The 18,482-nt window shown below is 37.1% G+C and overlaps 1 protein-coding gene across 3 annotated transcripts in view; it reads right to left on the bottom strand.

Moving 5' to 3' along the window:
• KIAA0825 (KIAA0825 ortholog) overlaps positions 1–18,482 on the bottom strand; it is a 217,365-nt gene that overhangs the window by 144,743 nt on the left and 54,140 nt on the right. For all 3 annotated transcript variants that reach the window (XM_074855629.1, XM_074855630.1, XM_074855631.1), the window contains 4 exons: positions 18,172–18,322; positions 12,868–13,058; positions 9,884–10,066; positions 2,406–2,516 (listed from right to left, as the gene is read on the bottom strand). In XM_074855629.1, coding sequence (XP_074711730.1) covers positions 2,406–2,516; positions 9,884–10,066; positions 12,868–13,058; positions 18,172–18,322 — 636 coding nt within the window. The remainder of the gene's footprint in view (positions 1–2,405; positions 2,517–9,883; positions 10,067–12,867; positions 13,059–18,171; positions 18,323–18,482) is intronic.

Below are 18,482 nucleotides of genomic sequence, written 5' to 3'. Positions count from 1 at the left end.
AGTTTGATAACCAACTATGTTAATTTGGTTAGTATCCAAGATAGAAAAAAAGAAAACCTCAAATGGTAAGTTCACAATTTTATAAGGCAAATAAACATTAACGCTAATTCATGTTAACAACGTCGACAAAGATGTTGAAGTCAAAAGAAAACATACTGTAGCCATTTTTAAGCATGAAAAATAATGTAGTAAATCTGGTTAAACAGTGAAATTGCAAACCAAACCGTTTCAGGAACTAGCACAGATTTCTCTTGAAATACCAAGTTTAGGAAGAGCAAATACTAATAGGTACCTTCATGCCAGGTTAGAGTCTTCAGTTAAAAATTAGGTGGCCATGGCTGGCAGGTCTACAAGGGCCTATGCTGCCAATTCCATTACAGCCAATGAAGACACATTTTTATTAAACGTAAGAAGTAAAACCACAAAAAAAATCCAGGAAGGATTAGAATGCTCTAAAAATAGTTTTCTGCAATACTTAACATGTCTTGTTAATACTCTAAATGCAATATTTCAAGAAAGAAAAGCTTCCATGACATAAATAGACAGTGTAAAACCTACAACAAAATTAGAACACCTCAGAATATGTCCTTCAAATTACTTCATTGTATACAGGGTCTTTCCCTGTTTTTTCTGAGCAGCTGAAAGGTGTGTTGTTAGAAGAGAACACTAAATGTTTTAGCAACATAGCTCATTCATTATCACGAGGACAGTAGACATGGCTTTATACATACGGACTGTCCTCACCAACTGAATCTTCTTAGAGATGTGCTTTATTTTGGACTAATTTTCCCATTTGGTGGTTAAAAAGATGTATATTTTTTCACTTTCCATCCAGGGAAAGTATGAAAATGATGGATAGCTCTGGAATATTTTTCTGCTATTTATTCAAGACAAATCTGTCCTAAATAGCATCTGTAAAATCCTAATTCCACCTCAAAAAAGAGAATTATGTCAGACTGAAGTGGTACCAGCATTTCCTTTACATACTTAAACGCAGCAGAGGGTACTCACTTGTGAAGTCATCATCTAAAACTGTTAATTCACAGCATAATTTAAATTTTGAGCACTGGCCTTGGATTAGGGCATCAAAAACCTTACAGTCTTTTCTACAATGAGTCCTTAATGAAGCATAAACTTTCCCAGAAATAGAGTAGATCCCTTTTTAAGTGATCATGCAGTCACATTCCTTCTTCTATACCCCCTCTTCTCATCCTCTTTCTCTCCACCCATGCAAAACTTACAAAGCCACTGACAAATTTCCTTGAAGCTCGATTGAGAGGTAAAAACACATGATCTTTCAAGCTTTAGAAAAACTTAAATTACTATTTCCAGCAGGGAAAAGGACACATTCTGGATTCAACAGTTATTCACCCTGGCATTTCAGTTAGCTAACCACACAATTTTGACTCAGCTACAGCATCTACGGCCTCTGGCTCAGCAGGTATCACCAGGGAAGGAGATAACAGGACTGCTGACACATACTGAGGGGTGAAGGCTGCTTACTGGACAGTAATCAGCATGTTTTGTGTCATACGGGGCAAAATCATAGGGAAGATACTGGGAGGTACAAGGTGCAAGACACTGTGTGTGAAGGTAAGAGGTAATAAACCCACAGCACATTGGTCATCAATAGGTCACCACAGGTCACCACTCATATGATAACGTATTCCTCCAAAATATAAAAATACTTTCTCAGAAAACACAATAACAACTCACAAAAGCAACTTTTCATGAAAATGGAGAGCGAAAATCTCTCAGGAAATAACTTTTGAAGAGGAGGAGGAGGTGAAGGGGTTAGGAGAGGATCCACACTGGTGTGGGAGTGCTTCAGGTTCAAAATTAGAAAGGGAATGACAGCACAGCTGGTAGCATATGTCTCATATGTAGCTTGTCATTATATGCAGTGACACAGAAAAAGAAATTAAGCTTTTTCCTCTAATCATGCAGTAATCTCCCAAAAAATCAACTACGACCAAGCAGCATAGTTTTCAATGAGTTATTTATATATCAAACCTTTTTTTTAACCAGCAATCATAAACAGAGGCATACATTCTTTATCTCCCCTTTAATTATAAGTCTTTCAAAACAGCAACTGTGCTGAACCACATTATTGTCAAGAGCTATATACTCTTTAATTAAAGGAAGAAAACCTTACAGATAATTCAAATATCAAACAATGAATATACCAGCAAAAAGCTACACAGTGCACTACTTTCAGTGTGACCTTTCTTACACACTCTTAAAGATTAGGGAAATCCGCAATGAATTTTAAAAATGTTTGTTTTTTTAATCAGAATATTAATTAACATCTATCAAGCTATACTCTTTTCAAAATGTTGTAACAGTATTTGATAAATGTTGATTATCTGGTGATTCTTTTAATACAATCAACTTTTGATACTCACTTCAGTGAGGAAGAACAGGATGATGGTATGCAAAACAACCAGTGTAATGGATAATAAGAGACCTTTGAAAAATCTCGAGGAAGATGTTCATCAGAATTGTTCAGAAAGGTCCTGAAAAACACCAAACACTTCTGAATTACATGGAAGACTGCAAAGCCCTTCGGATCACTTGTACTAAATATATACAAATAGAAGACAGAAAATCCCCTAAGATAAATAATACTAATATATATATTCATACAGATAATTGCAAATTTATTTATCTTATGTACTGTTAAAAATGTCATTCTATAACTTATTTACTTTTACTCTTTGAAAATTGGTATCTAGCACTGTTAGCATTGTTCAAGCAGTTGTCTTCATATTTTAACTCCTAAATAGCACCTTCTCAAACTATGTTCAAAAATGCACTGAATAATCGAATTGCTCTTCAGTCATCCATTTCTATAGCTCTTTTCTTTGTGCATAACACATGCATCATACTATCAATACTTCTATCATAACCATAAGTAAAATATCTTTTGAAAAGATAATGGTTCTCTTTTGAATAACATGCAAGTACGTTAGGCTTTGGATTAAACTGGACAAAAATTTGAACCAGAAGCTTGGACCTTCACCGGCTTATGAAAAATAGAATACTGGTTGAAAAAAAACCTGCTGTTTTCAAATGTAAGGACTGGTGAAGAATTAGATAGCTAGTTTTGTGTCACTTCTGCTTTATTTCTCTTACCCAAAGAATGTGAGAGGCAAAAATCAGATGTGTCTGATCCATTGATACTAAAAATTAACTATTTTTATTAATTAATGATATTATATGATTATAAATATATATATAAGAACAGGATTATAGAATTTCATCTTTGCCTTTAAATATTACTTAATAATAAATGATAATAAATGTAGTATTGGTACAATTAGTAGCAACCACTAGGACACAATAATGTGTGATAGGAATGGATGCTCCTTGGCCTCTTCCCTTTTTACTCTCACTTACCTTGAATACAGTTCCAGCAGAGAGGATATAGTCTGTTACATACACCCTCCATTCACCATAATCAATTACCACTTCTTTTGCACCTTACTTTTCAACTTAGTTGGCTGTGAATTTTTCATCTTAATACCTTTCCTTCTCTGAAGCTTGTTTCTTTATGTATCATGGCTGGGATTTTCTAAGTTATGCAAAGAAGGTAACTACCGTTAAAAATGCTGCTTCTGCAGAGCTCATTTATGGTATATTTGCTTTACTTTCTGGAGTGATCCAATGTCATTCCCACTTTTGAGTCAGTACTCTTTCTATTGCAGTAAGAGCAGGACATTTAAAAATATGTCAGGAAAATAAATGAGGACTTTCTCAGGACAAGAGTATCTTTTTACAAGACATAAAAAAAGCCGCTGCCACGACATGCGAACAGTGAGAATGGATCTAAACACTTAAAACTGGAGACAGAATGGAAACCCATTGGAATACAGCCCTCAGGGACTCCTAACCTAAAAGGTAAAATCTTCTCCTTCTTACAGGGTGCTTCGTCATCACAACATTAATAGTATTTGTGTTTTGTCATTTAATTATTTAAAATTACTTTTTAACTCTTTTTCACAGCTGCATGTAAGTAATTTAGAAGTGTGGCTACATGTCTATAAGGTCACTGTCTGTCTGTAAGACCCCAGATGAAAGAAGAGAGAATTACACTTGTTCAATAAGACAGACAGGTGTATAGCTTCTGACCTTCTCCAAAGGACAGGGTGATTTATTTGGAAATTAATTTTACTAATCAAACAAAATTAGTAGGAAGAATTTACTACAGACTTCAAAATGATCTTAAGTAAGCAATATCTGAGCAGAAGGATGAGCACATAGTGAATTTGTGGATTCATAAAAACCTGAAGATTAAAAATAAAGCTGAGATTGTAATATAGATAAACAGAGAACTTAAACCAGAAAATAGAAAAAGACAGTAATTTCAACATTGTAAGAAAATTAAAGAAAAAAAATCTTATTGTCTCTCATCCTATGAAATATTTTTCTTAATGTACCAATGCGTGGAGCCAACTTCCTACAAGAAAGCATGATAGATACAATTTGGATAGTAATCTAATAAAAAAAGACCACATCTTGTGTACTGATAGTGTATGAACTGTTTGAGAGACTTCTGGGCTAAAGCAGCTTGTAAGTATGGTTTCTTAACTGTCTCCTAAGGAAAAGCATAGGGCAGAATTTCAGACTCCAAGGCTTCTAACAAATCCTCTACAGAAATTTTTAAACCAAGATGGAGACAATCTGAGAGCTTTAAAGATTGTTTAAATACTAGAATAACTTCAAGTGCTATAAAAAAATCAAGTGTCTAATGATAATACAATAATTCTGGTGCCAGCATTTCTCAGTGTCCGCTGCTACCTATGTAATTCCTGCCAGGAAAACCCAACTCTGTGCCAGACAGTTTAATTCAACTACTCTTCTGACAGAAGTATAATAATAGCTAGTAGGAAATTTGTTTTGACTACAAGTTATGTTAAAGCAGCTGCCTATAGTCTCAAAGCAGTGGATAGCATCTGTGAAAGTATTTAATACCACAGCAAGATTCTAAGTTACAGTACTTTTATTCTTCAGTAGAGTATGACAAGGTGAGAATTGATCTTGTAAGCCTCAGTGCAGGTGTGAAAAAATGAGATGCCAGCAAGATGCATCCTAATGGTATTTCCTTGTAGACTTCAAAGGATTTAGCTCTGTATAGGGAAAATACACGACTAAAAAGCAACTTCACGAATTATAACTCTTGTATGTTGAAATTAAGAGAAATATTTTCAGTTTTTAAAATTGAATGACAGATATTTTTACTCAGTAGATGGCAATTTTACCAATAGAATCTCTAAATTATTCTCTCAGCATTCAAGTGACTCACCTGATTTCTTGTTGAGAAAGTAAGATATAACAATTCGTAGTATGAAATCGTAGAAAGGTGCATCCACCTTACTCTTTATGATCTTGCCTAACAGAAAGATTGTCATCTCCTACTCAGTACAAAAGACTAAAGAATATAAAAAAGCGCCCAAGAATAGATCTGCTCCAACTTCAGCAACCCTCAACCTGCTGCAGTCTCTACTCTGAAGTCGTAAATGGGTCTGTGGTACTGCCAGTCTGCTTCTCCTGGATAATTTCATTCTGTGAATAATAATGAATGAAGAATAGCATCGGATTCTCCTACAAAATACACAAGGGGCATTGAAACTATTAGATCCACTGCACAAAACCCAGCTAATTGAACTGAGTAACTGACAACAACCTTGTCAGTCAGTAAGACTATGATGACTGGAAAGTGTGAGGAATGAAAAGCAGCAAGAAAACAGCAACACCTGGTAGTTTTGGGGAGCACATACTGGAGACTGCTGTTGTTCAACAGCTTCCTGAACAACTAGGACGAAAGCGGGCAGACAGAACACACATTTAGGACATTTGCAGATGACACTAAACTGGGGGAAGTGAGCACAGCAGTTAATACAACAAAGAGTGGAGTGCCAAGTCATGGATGACTGGGCCAACAGGAACTCACAAAGTTCACTGAAGTAAAGTGCAACTTTTTGCTCCAGCAACAGAATTATGATAAATTAGGCTGGGAACTGTCTGTCTGACCCCAAGCCTGGGGTTTATGGCCAGCAGGGTGTTGAATACGAGGCAACAGTGCATTCTCACAAGAAACAACACAAACCACACACTGGGCTGCATTAGGAGGAGTATGGCAAGCAGACTAAAGATAGCGATCCACTTCACCTACTTGGCAACAGTTAAGCCTTACCTAGAATATTTTGTCCAGGCGTTGGGCCTACAACTCAAGGAGGATGTGAGGAAACTGGAAAGGACTAGACTGCATCGTCTATGACAAGAGATTGAGGGATCCAGGCTCTTTTACTCTGGTGAAGAGGTGGCTGAAGGGTCAAGTCATCTAATGGCAGGCTACAACTACCCAAGGAGTAACGACAAAGACAACATGGACAAACTTTGCTCAGCTGGGGCTGCTGTGATACCGCAGGACATAGCCAGCAGCTTTGAAGGTTCACACTAGGTATTAGGCAATACTTTGCACTAAGGCAGTGCAGCTGTAGAAGAGGTTTCCCGGAAAGGGTGTAAAATCTCCGTTCCTGGAGGTTTACATGAGTCAGCTAACACAGTCATGTATGACTCCTCTTGGTGATTGTCCTGCTTTAAGCAAGAGGTTGAAATAGGTGACCTCCAGTCCATTCCAACCAACATTTCTGTTATTCTAAAGTTACTTCAGGAAGGCCAGACAAGGGTGGAGGGAAGTGAAGCACAGAAAAATGAGTGAGTATTGAAAACTGATGACCCAAGATTCATAGGTGAATTTAGGACTGGGTCTAAGTAGCCTTGTCATACAGAAAAGAAACTCTAAGTGATAGCAGAATGCACAACATTTGATCACAAAATTAGGAAGGAGAAAGCATATGCCAGAATCACTTTATTTCAAGTTAAGGATATTATAAATTTTTCAGCACCCCTACTATTCTGTTGCATTTCAACAACATAATAAAGAATCTTGAATAATTTTAATTCCCTGGAAGCACTAGTTAATACAGCATCTCTAGTAAGTTGGAAACGAGCCAGTCCTATTATTAGACAACTCCTGGAAAACAATGTTCTGTCATCACTGGTTTTATGATTACACAAAACTTTCCTGAGCAGTCTAAAGATTAATTTAAACCTAGCCCCTTCAGGGAAATCTTCTAGTACCAGAAGAGAGCATGATAGATTTAAAAGAAAAATCTTTTTTTCACTTCCAGTTAATTTTACCAAAGTTTTGAAAGATATAAAGCCAAGATAACAGATGGAAATTTTGATTATACAGCTGTAATTGTAAAGAGAACTGATGAAGGATTATTATTCCTTTAAAATCATGCATAACTTCTAAATATGTTATTGATAGATTCTTAACGTGATGAACTATGCACAACTCAGTGAATAATGGACCTAGAAATTCAACATAAAATTCAGTATATGAAAGTGTTTCTGACTGGATATAGTTGTTCCAAGAAGCTAACTTGGTAAATCTGTTTTTTCTTTGTATTCTGGACACTGGGTTAGGCTACCTGACAAATATTTGCTGTAATGAAACATACAATATAAAAGAACTGTTTTGATAATGGAATCTCACAGGTTGGAAAATAAAAATTCTGAACATGCAGTTCATAAAAAATATCCCTTTTTACTTACACAAAAACATGCATCATCTCTTAACAATGTTTTTTAGTGTTAATATTATTTTTGTAACTATGTAACAAAGTGTGACATTTTTTGTATTCTTAAACAAAGCTGTCAGATTTTGGTTATGATTTGCAGAGTACTTTGTAGTAAATTAAATGAGCTGCTACATCCTGTGCATGTCGAATTTTGGATCTCTAGAAAAGCAAATTAGGACACTGAAATTTATATGTCTAAATATGAAACCTAGATGACCAAGTTGTTCATCTGTAGAATTACACATAAAATACAAAAGACGCTGCCTCACTCTCTCCATTGGCACTTTGTTCTGAAACTCAGTGAGTTCTCAAGTTAGATCACTTTTTTAATCATTGCAGGTACAGATAAATCTGTGAACAACATGGATTAGTGGAGGAATAGCTAAAAGGAACAGACTATACTATATATTTATTTTAGTCCCTCATTCTAACGGCTTTCATGAAGGAAAGGTGAAATGTCAAAATTGACAGTAGAAGCAGTTACAGCTACTACAATGTCCATTTCGGCCTCCTTTAATATTGGCACAGCAGGACTACCTAATCTGTTCATGAGTCACCTTCTTAATTGCTATTTTTTCGTGACCCTGCGTTGTATAAGATCAAACATCCAGTTACAATCCACTTTTGCATGTTCCTCAGAGCCCACAAACATTAAAATGAGCCCACACATGACAAAAAATATGTCATTAAAGAAGTTTAAATGCAGGAGGTCTCCACCCTCTTCTTTGTACTGCTAGTATTACCTAGAATTTTCTCATTTAGAATAATAAAATAAAAGTCAGTTGGAAAGGATTTGACTTTTTTAGTTTTGGTTTTCACTGTTGTTTTTTGAATTTGTGATCTCATTTTGTACTGTTTCTTACACCAAATTTACAGCAGAATTTTTAAGCATGAATGTGCTGGTTTTGGCTGGGGTACAGTTAATTTTCTTCACAGTAGCTGGTGTGGGGCTGTGTTTTGGATTTGTGCTGGAAACAGTGCTGATGACACAGGGGTGGTTTCGTTACTGCTGAGCAGTGCTCACGCAGAGCCAAGGCCTTTTCTGCCCCTCAGCCCCCCCGCGAGTGGCCGGGGGTGCACAAGGAGTTGGGGGGGGACACAGCCGGGAGAGCTGCCCCAGGGATATTCCACACCATATGGCCTCACGCTCAGCAGACAGAGCTGGGGAAGAAGAAGGAAGGGGGGACGTTCGGAGTGACGGCATTTGTCTTCCCGAGTCACCGTTACGTGTGATGGGGCCCGGCTGGCCTGGGGATGGGCGAGCACCTGCCTGCCCATGGGAAGCAGGGAGTGAATTCCTTGGTTTGCTTTGCTTTTGTGCACAGCTTTTGCTTTACTTATTAAACTGTCTTTATCTCAACCCACGAGCTTTCTCACTTTTACTCTTTTGATTCTCTCCCACGTCCCATGAGGAGCAGTGAGGGAGCGGCTGAGTGGGGCCTGGCTGCCAGCTGGGGTTAAACCATGACAATGAAAAAGCAATGAAAGACTCAGACCCAACTTCAGTGCAAGTAACGTGTCCTTTTGTTTACAGTTGTGACTTGTGAAGACATAATTTTATAAAGATGGGCACTCTATACTCTCTCTTTTAAACTATATTTAATACTTGTTGAAACATACTGAACATGTCACTAGATGATGATTTCAGTAAATTATCTTTAAGTTCCAGTATTTATAGAATTATTATAGGATGACAGCAGAACATTCTAATTTACCTGGAAGCTGAAGGTAGATAAATCTGAACTAGTAAGAAGACAAAATTTTTCAAATTGTATGGGTGACTAAGTCCTTGAAAATCTTACCAAAGGCCTTGGTACCATAGTAGTAAATGTTTTTAGACCAATAAGAATGTATTTCTAACAAAATGTGTCCTAACTGAACAGTAAATAGCAAATTTGGGACAGTAATTATCAATGAAATTTTCGTGTTTGTGTCACAGAGGAAATCAAACCAGGCATTCATTCACTATAGTCTATGTTATCACCAGGCAAAAAAAGTGCAGTATAGCAGTTTGATCCAAAGCTAGTAAAATCCCGACAGATATAATTGGGCTTTAGGTAAGAGCATAAAGATAAGTTCAAGATCAAATTGAGAAACGGTCAAAGGTTATCAAAATGTGTCAGCACTATGCATTGCATTTGTATTTCAACACAATTATTCAGCTTGTAGGTCTAAACATGTAAGCTCAAGAACCAATTTAATCTCAAATCGAATGTTTCTTTCATACTCACTCATACAAATTCTTCAGTGGTGAAGTTAAAACAGCCAACACAGAGAGCAGACTATTGCAGTGGCTGTGTATTTTATAGATCTTGAGATCTCTGTCTTCATGTGGATTCAGAAACTCTTGTACAGAGCTGCAAACTGACCAGAGCATATCTTCAGTGGACAACAAAATTGATGCAATATCAATTCTGTAGGGGAAAAAAAAAAGTGAAAATAACATTACTTAGGACATCAAGATAGTGGTAAATTTCAGCTAAAGAGACCTTTCCTCTGACAACATAAAACACCTAAATCACAGCACGGACTTCAAATTTCATCTTCTATCAATGGTGTAGGAATTCTGAATCCACTACACTGTAAAAATTCAGTGATTCCACAGAAAAGTTGTTACTGAAACTAGTCAAGACTTAACAAATATGGAAATTTCCTGTTCCAAAGGACAATGCCACTAGACAGGAACAACTTACCTTGTAAACTACAAGTAAATAAAATTAAATATAGTTCTCTTCTTTCATTTTTAAAAAGGAAAATGAAGACCCAGGGAACTACAGGCCAGCCAGTCTCACCTCTGTGACTGGTAAGAGTATGGAGTACATCCTCTTGGAAACTCTGCTGGGGCACGTGGACAATAAGGATGAGATTGGTGACAGCCAACGTGGCTTCACTGATGGCAAATCGTGCCTGATGGATTTGGTGACCTTCTACAACGGGGTTACAGCACCGGTGGGTAAGGGAAGAGCCACTGACGTCATCTGTCTGGACTTGTGCAAAGCATCTGACGCTGTCCCACATGACATCCTCGTCTCTAAATTGAGAGAGGTGGGTTTGATGGATGGACCCCTCAGGGGATCAGGAACTGGCTGGGTGGTCGCACCCAAAGAGTTGTGGTCAATGGCTCCATGTCCAAGTGGAGAGTGATAGATTTAGATGAGATATCAGGAAGAAATTCTTCTCTGTGAGGGTGGTGAGGCCCTGGCAAGGTTGCCCAGAGAAGCTGTGGCTGCCCCCTCCCTGGAAGGGTTCAAGGCCAGGTTGGACGGGGCTTTGGGCAACCTGGGCTAGTGGCAGGTGAATCTGCCCGTGGCAGAGGGGTTGGAGCTGGATGATCTTTAAGGTCCCTTTCAACCTAAACCAGTCTGTGATTCTATGATGATTCTTTATGATAAAGTATAATTAGAATGTACACTGTATTTTCAAATCCCGCTGCAGCAGAAAAGTAATGACAAGCAAACTAAATCTTCAATTTGCAAAACTTTCAACTGCCAGGCAACATACTATGAAGTGGAACATTTCTGAGTCAGTCATCTGTTGCCTGTTGCTATTGGCCGGCAGAGCATCATGGGTCATTGGATTAAACAATAGCAAGAACCCGAACTACAACACAATCTCACAAGACTATGCTGACATACAACAGACAGGAAACAGATGTATAACACAAAATATATGGCGGGCATGAAGTTGGACTGAATAAAGTACCTCAGTACCTAAAAGCCAATGGATGCATATGTGATCAGCTGCATTTTTAAGGCTCTTCTTATTTTTGGAAAACCTAGTCAAACACACATGAACAGACATTTGTCTATTACAGATCAGATTGGTAACATTTCAAAAATCATTGGGAGAAAAGACACCCCACCTTCAAAAGTAGAGTATTATAAAAAAAAGTAAAACCTCTGTGATAAAAATATATTGAATTATATTAATTTAAAATTTTTTTTTTCATTTGTCCATAACTGGATAATTCAATTCACTTAGTGACAAACTTAAGAATCACCTTATTAAATAAAATAGCTTCTCTACAAAATGACAATGTAAGAAGTTCTTTCTTATTCAGTATTTGAAGAAAATTTATATAGAATTGACTACATTTAAGAAATACTGTATCAATACATATTCTTCATATTTCAGGGTATTTTTTTCCCTAGGAAATTTCCAGGAAGGTTTCCAGGAAACCTCTCTGTACCTAAAGATATAGAAGGGCTTAATCAGGTAAATTAGTGCAGGAATAGAGCATACAAACAGGTATTCTGATAAGTAGAATAAAACTTCGGTGTTTCCCCACCGATTCCAAGAATGTGAACTTGTACAAGTTACTTAAGCTTCCACAACATTGCTCCTTTTCATAATAAAAATTCTGATGACAGCATGTAACTCTTAGATCACACAAAACATATCTCTGCTGAGTGACTCACCTCCTACAAATGACAAGCTCTTAGGTTTTTAACTCGCATGGCCACCATGAACTATATCACTTTCAAAATCTAAAAAGAGGAGCATATTGATATAGGAAAGATATATAGCAAATGGAGAGAATGAGAAATACACCAATTTCTTCAGTAAAACAAGACATTGGATAGAAAGGACAGAGGTAGAAGCTTCCACCTGGAGACAACCTGCTTTAGCACTTCTTAAAGAGACCTTCTTTGGCAAAACATAAGAATCCCAAGAAGAACTTCCAGCTTCAGATTTCCTAAAATGACAGGAGAAGCAATAGCCTCTTCCTCATCTCTCCTTTTGCACCACTGGCTTCATTCTGGCAAACCCTTTGATGTGACCTCACAGCTCTTTCACTTGAAACACCCTATGAAAACCCAAATTCTACTGTAACACGTGGAGTTTTCTTCATAAATCGATGTCTTGCTTTCTAATCCTGATGCTGCCAATTCTGCCCACATTTTTGGTTGTGCCATGACTCCTCAATGCACTGTTCGTCACGAGGCTTTCAACCCCATCGGGCAGTTTATAGCACAATTTCAGCAAGAGTTCAAAAGAGGTCTTTGATTCTGCCCGGTTTAGTATATGACTACCAAATACACTTAAATATACAAAATATACTCAATTAAAATGAACACCAAAATACATAAATCGTGCCTACCCCCTCTGCTGTGTTCATTAACATTTAAATTTGAGGTCAAAGTAGCGCGCAACAGAAAACTAAGATCTACTTATTTTATTCATTAGAAGTGTGCATTAAATATACAACCATTACCTGATTTGTGGTGTTCTCTTGTAACTGGGGCAGGCCTGACAATATCTGGAGCACAGCAGAGCCAAAGACTGCTCTAGCACATCTGTAAGAATCTCCTGGGCTGTCTTGGGCGGTAGAACAGTCCACAGATCATGATGAAGGGCACAGCAGAAGTAATGCCACATCTGGACGGAGAATGAGCATCTTTCCCCCTAGCAAAACCACCACACATTAAATAATAAAAACACACCTTCCAAAATGTCAATTTAGTTCCTCTAAGTCTAATTAATTCAATCTGAAAGGAAATAGCTGAAGAGTTTCAGGCACATGATGACCAAAAAATGGTCCTTGACAAGATGTGAAACATCTTTATTAGGAAGGAAACACATGTTCAGTTTCAGTTACAAAACTAGAGTTCTGCCACAAAATCAAACCACAGCATTTGACCTTTTATACCCCTAATTAACCTATTATTGCAACCCATAGTGTTGTAAGTCCAGTTTAAAAACATATACAGTATTCTGTACTCAACAGAATACCCGGACAAATTTAATACAACAGTTTCTTTTGTCCTCAGAAGAAAAAAATTATTTCAATTACTTAAGCACATGCATTTCCCCAGATTCATAACTGCCACATATAACCATGATTATGAAACTTTGGTCATATATAATGGATAAGCAGTAAGAGCAGAAAAAAAGAAACAACTGAACAATTGAATTCATAATAAGAGAATTTTTTACTACGATTTCTTTTTTCATCTTAGAATGGTAACTCATTGAAAATAAATATTTTCTGGGAAGGAATCAGCACTGGTATTAATATTTCATTGTCTATACAGAACTACCCCAATGAGAAACAGATAAATACAGATGAGTCAGAATCACAGTGGTTAATCTATAATATCTCTAAGAAGTACAGAGTTCAACTCACATTCAAATTTTTCAGCTAATACCTACCCAGAACATAGCATTATGAGGAAGCTGTATCAGAACAAAGACTTGAATCATCACTTCTCACATTCCAATGGTGTTGAGAAATATTTTAAGAATTTGTTGATATTTTAAAACACTGTAAGAGTTTGACAGGCATTATCTAATAATAATAATAAGCCAAAATAATCTGGCTTCTTTTTAAACACACCACATTAGCAGATTATTGGAAGTTGTCATTATGCGGTATTTCTCTGTCATAATATTTGAAGTATATTTAACATTAAAAAGGGGTAAATTATGACAAAGAACAGAAGTGCCAAACTTGTGACCATTGCTCTAGTCATTAAATTTATGATTGGCGTAGGCATCTCTAAAATATAATTTAGAAAAAAAAATCATTAACGTCCCATTTTCCAAGTTTCACTAATTCAGATGAGAAAAATGTAACACAGGTAAGTTTCAAAAGAAAATTATATGACTAATTTTCTTCATTCATACAACCTTGGACATTTTATTACTGTTTTAAGCATATTTCCACAGGCAAACCAAAACCAATCACTCTGGTATTTTGAACAATCACATACTTAACAAATGTTTCCACACAGGTAAAATAGGATTGTCTTACACTGACCAAAATTGGATATAATAAAATAATGGACATATTAAAAAAATTTCCTATTTTTCTTATATGAAATAAAATCGCAATATTATTGCATGCTATACTGAAACATCATCATAAGAAAGTACAAGATTACTTCATAACTCATAACTGCATAACTGTGCATAAGTCAAATGTTAATACATTTCTGTAAGTTTGTAAGTTCTGGGATTCTGAGATATATTACCATGACTACTCTTGAGGTACATTCCAGCAGAACCTATCCAGAAATAAACCCCCAACCCTACCTTACAGACATTTTACTAACATTTCCCTTTCGTGCCAAAAACATTTCAACTTTTACAGAATAAACATACCACTTAAAAAAATAATTAGTTTGAATGCCTAATGGAAGCTAATTTATTTTGGTCATATCTTTAATTTACAAAAATAAAATAAAAAATTTTCAAAAATCATGCAGACTTAACAACCAGAAATATAATTCTAAATTGACTATCTGTTATAAGGTATTTGCTTTTTTAAGTAAGTGAATGTTGGTGAGTTTTACTTTTTAACTCTGTAACTATAAAAACAAATCTCTTCATTTTCTCTGCTTTATTTAATTTAAATCAGTAAATTGAATAATACCCAGTTGCTGACATTATGCCTCCACTGTAGAAGCAACAGTTTCACTGAAGATTTAAATGAGATTCGTTCCCTTTTCTAACCTGTTTTTCTATTTGTTGCCATTTCTAGACAATTCTACTGGTAAACATCTGCTATTTTTGCAGGCTTCATATAATACAAACAGATGTGAGCTTTTATTTAGCTTATATATCAGGAAACAAGCAGCTGCGCTTTATTACATAAGCCACTCAATATTATCTTTGAACAGACAATTCTTTATTCTTTGACTATTAGAAAACATAAGTTCCCAAAGCTACAGCAGATGTCTGCTACACTAAAAGCGCCATTCAAAAACGTAATCTGGAGAGCTGGCCCCGCGGCACGGTGGGTGTTCGGAGCAGGATCTCCACTGGTGAGATCCTCAACCCGGGCGGCTTACACTCAGTGCTGAACAGGAACTGCACTCTTGGAGCTCAGCTCAGATCTTGCATTACCACAAATTTGCTACTTGCATCTCACAGAATCTCTGCTTATCTTTCCTAAAAGACATTCAAAACTTTCTGTGATCTCACGGTGATTATCACTCATTCTCTGTGTTTACCCCCTAATCACAATTGCTCTTCTGGCTTTTCTTTTAATTCCAGTCGCCACTATTGGATTAGGTGCACGTCACGGAGGATGGGTGAGCAGGTACTGAAATTGGTTATGAAAGTCCAAAAATATTTAAAAATACATTATTCTTATATTGACAATGTAGAAAATTCTTTTCTAGAGTGTAATAACCATTTGCTACCAATCTTGTTCTCCTCAGATGTTACCATTGTACAAACAAACACATAAATTGATACGGAAACTGCAGCTCAGCGTAATCAAAGACAGACACTCTCCCCTGCTCCTTTCTCCTTTCCCTTTGTCTTTCAGCAGTTTTGTCTTCTTTCTGGATGACTTACACATCAAGTTGAGCAGTGTTATTAGTGAATATGTCATTAATGTCAAATGGAAAGGAAGGCTATCGCATATTCTTCCTAATACCACTTGAATGTCCTATATTATTGGGGAAAAAGAAGAGAGTAACTTCATGCCAGCCCTGAAGTGTAGGACCGCCATTTAGTTTGTAATTAAGCATGTGATACAAGAATGAGGAAAGAAAGGTTTCTTCCTCTTCCTTCTGCCCTACTGATGCACACAGAACCAAAGCACAGGCAACATTTTGCTTATTTTGTGGGAGGACAAGGGAATGTATTCTTTTCCTTTATGAAATTGCATTCAGGATTTACAGATGAGGACGGAATCTTTTATAGCTGCCTGTAGTACTCAAAACTGGGGGACAAAGGGGAAAGGGCAGTGAGGGTCCTGACCTTCAGTAGGTTCAAGAGACAAGCAGAAGCAGAGAGCCAAGTGCTGCTTCCCCTTAAAGAAGCAAGATGATGATGATGTTTACAGCAGCAGATCCCACTGAAAACAGCCTGACCTGTGTGCCACTGACTCACACAAGCCCAGGAACGTGTTCCCATTGAGAGAGGAGGAGCTCATACCAGAGCCTGCTCTTCATGACAGGCAAGATCTTCTGGTGCCTGGCTCCAAGTTACCCTTGTTGGCTGAGCTCAGCAGGATCTGCATGACTTAAGAGGCAGAGCCTCACAGTTCCTGCTGAGCTTAGACCTCAGGAGCCACCTCTCACTGCCAGGAGTTCCAGCAGGATGTTGCCTCTGTAACAAGGTCTTAAGCCAACCTCTTCCATTTGGGATGCCTACAAGAGCTCAATGGAAGTAGGAACTGCTCAGCATCGTGCCTCCTGAAGGCACTCGGAGCAGATCGTGGTCCGTGCTTGCACCACGGCCCATGGCCCAGTAAAAAGAGCAGAGTGATGATGTAAAATTACATACTTCCCACCTCAAGTCCTGCAAGTGTACAGAGCTGCGATACCAGATTTCTTCATCCCTTCCTACACATATCAGTTCTGATCGGATGATAAAATGGTTTAGCCAATCCACACCCTTTCTTCTTGAGACACCTATTTCTGACAACTAGGTTTCCTCCACGGTGAGTAGTTATTGGGTCACTAATAAACAGGACATGACACCATATGGACTACAGACAGTGAAGATCACATCATGATTTATCAGTTGCCAAAAGCCACTAAATTTCTTATCTTCTTATCAACCCAGGACATCTGGGCTCACATTCAAACAAAAGTAAAATGCTTATTTACTTGTCTTTGAAGTATGGGCATTTTGATAGATTCCTCATATTAAGGTCTGCAACACCTGTCCAGTACAGATCTCTGTCACTGACTCAGCAGCTTTTTATATTACATCCACAGAATACATGTATCACACAGAGTTTTCTCTCATGTAAGAATTCTAGAAAATGCTTAACAAAACCAGCCTAATTATCTCACACAGCAAATGATATAAGGGCAAGACTTTGTCTCCAGATCTCCATTATTATTGATAAAAAACATGTAATACTTTGACTTCATCCTGAAATTAAGTGAAAATAACTTCAAACAGTATATGTCAGTCTATGTCTGCATTTAACTGCGACGAAGAAAAAACCTCAATAAACTCTAGTAATTCACTTGATCTTTAGCGTTTTTTCACAGAATCATTAGGATTATAATTTAAGAGCAGGCACGTGCATTCAAAATGCAGGTGAAACAGCACTAGTTATTTTAGAAATATATTGTTGAATGCTGAAGGTAACTATACTGACCATCTTTCTTTGTTACATCCTTCACTCAGAAAAGGTAAAAAGAGGAACCCACTGAAAATAAAAACCAAAGAATCAGATTTAAAATTTCCAGGATAAAAATAGCTGTCTTTCATTTTCATACGTCACACTTTCTATAAGAAGAAGAGTTAAAACGACAGTGTCTTCTTTACTGAGTTCTGCATAAATGTCTTGAACTTGACACACAATATTTTATTAAGCAAATGACACAAACACTCCTTGGTAATGATTTATCTCATCCTTAAACGACTACGTTTTCCTACATCATTTGTACAGAGACATTTGCCTGCAATCATAGATATTTCAAAATAGTAAATTCCAATAATCTTTATGTAAAAATAATGTTGATCTTATGCTTCTAATTAGTCAGAGAGCTGGCAACCAGTAAAACACATTTTGTAAAAGGGAGGCACAGTAAACTTAACCTCACACCTCATAAAAAGCTTTGTAGTCATCCCAGTGGTGGCTCTCAGCATCCTGTAAAATGCTTGTAGCACAAACTCTGACGCAGTAGTTCGTAACTTGAAACTGGAGAACGTTGATGAATTCCTGATATTGTTGGACAGGCACTAGGAACAGGGGTCTGTTCAGAGAGAAGGATCAAAGAGGCAAAGATTGAAAGGCTGTGCAGTAGGAGGTAACAATCCCCAGTACTGCAAATGGTTTTGATTATTAGGTATCAATCATTCATTTCCTCTCGGTCCTGGAGTCTGAACCTAGCATTCACTTTTGAAAAATATCTG

The sequence above is a fragment of the Strix uralensis genome, chromosome Z, assembly GCF_047716275.1.
Source record: "Strix uralensis isolate ZFMK-TIS-50842 chromosome Z, bStrUra1, whole genome shotgun sequence".
Taxonomy (NCBI): domain Eukaryota; kingdom Metazoa; phylum Chordata; class Aves; order Strigiformes; family Strigidae; genus Strix; species Strix uralensis.
This window is presented reverse-complemented; position numbering and strand designations above follow the sequence as displayed.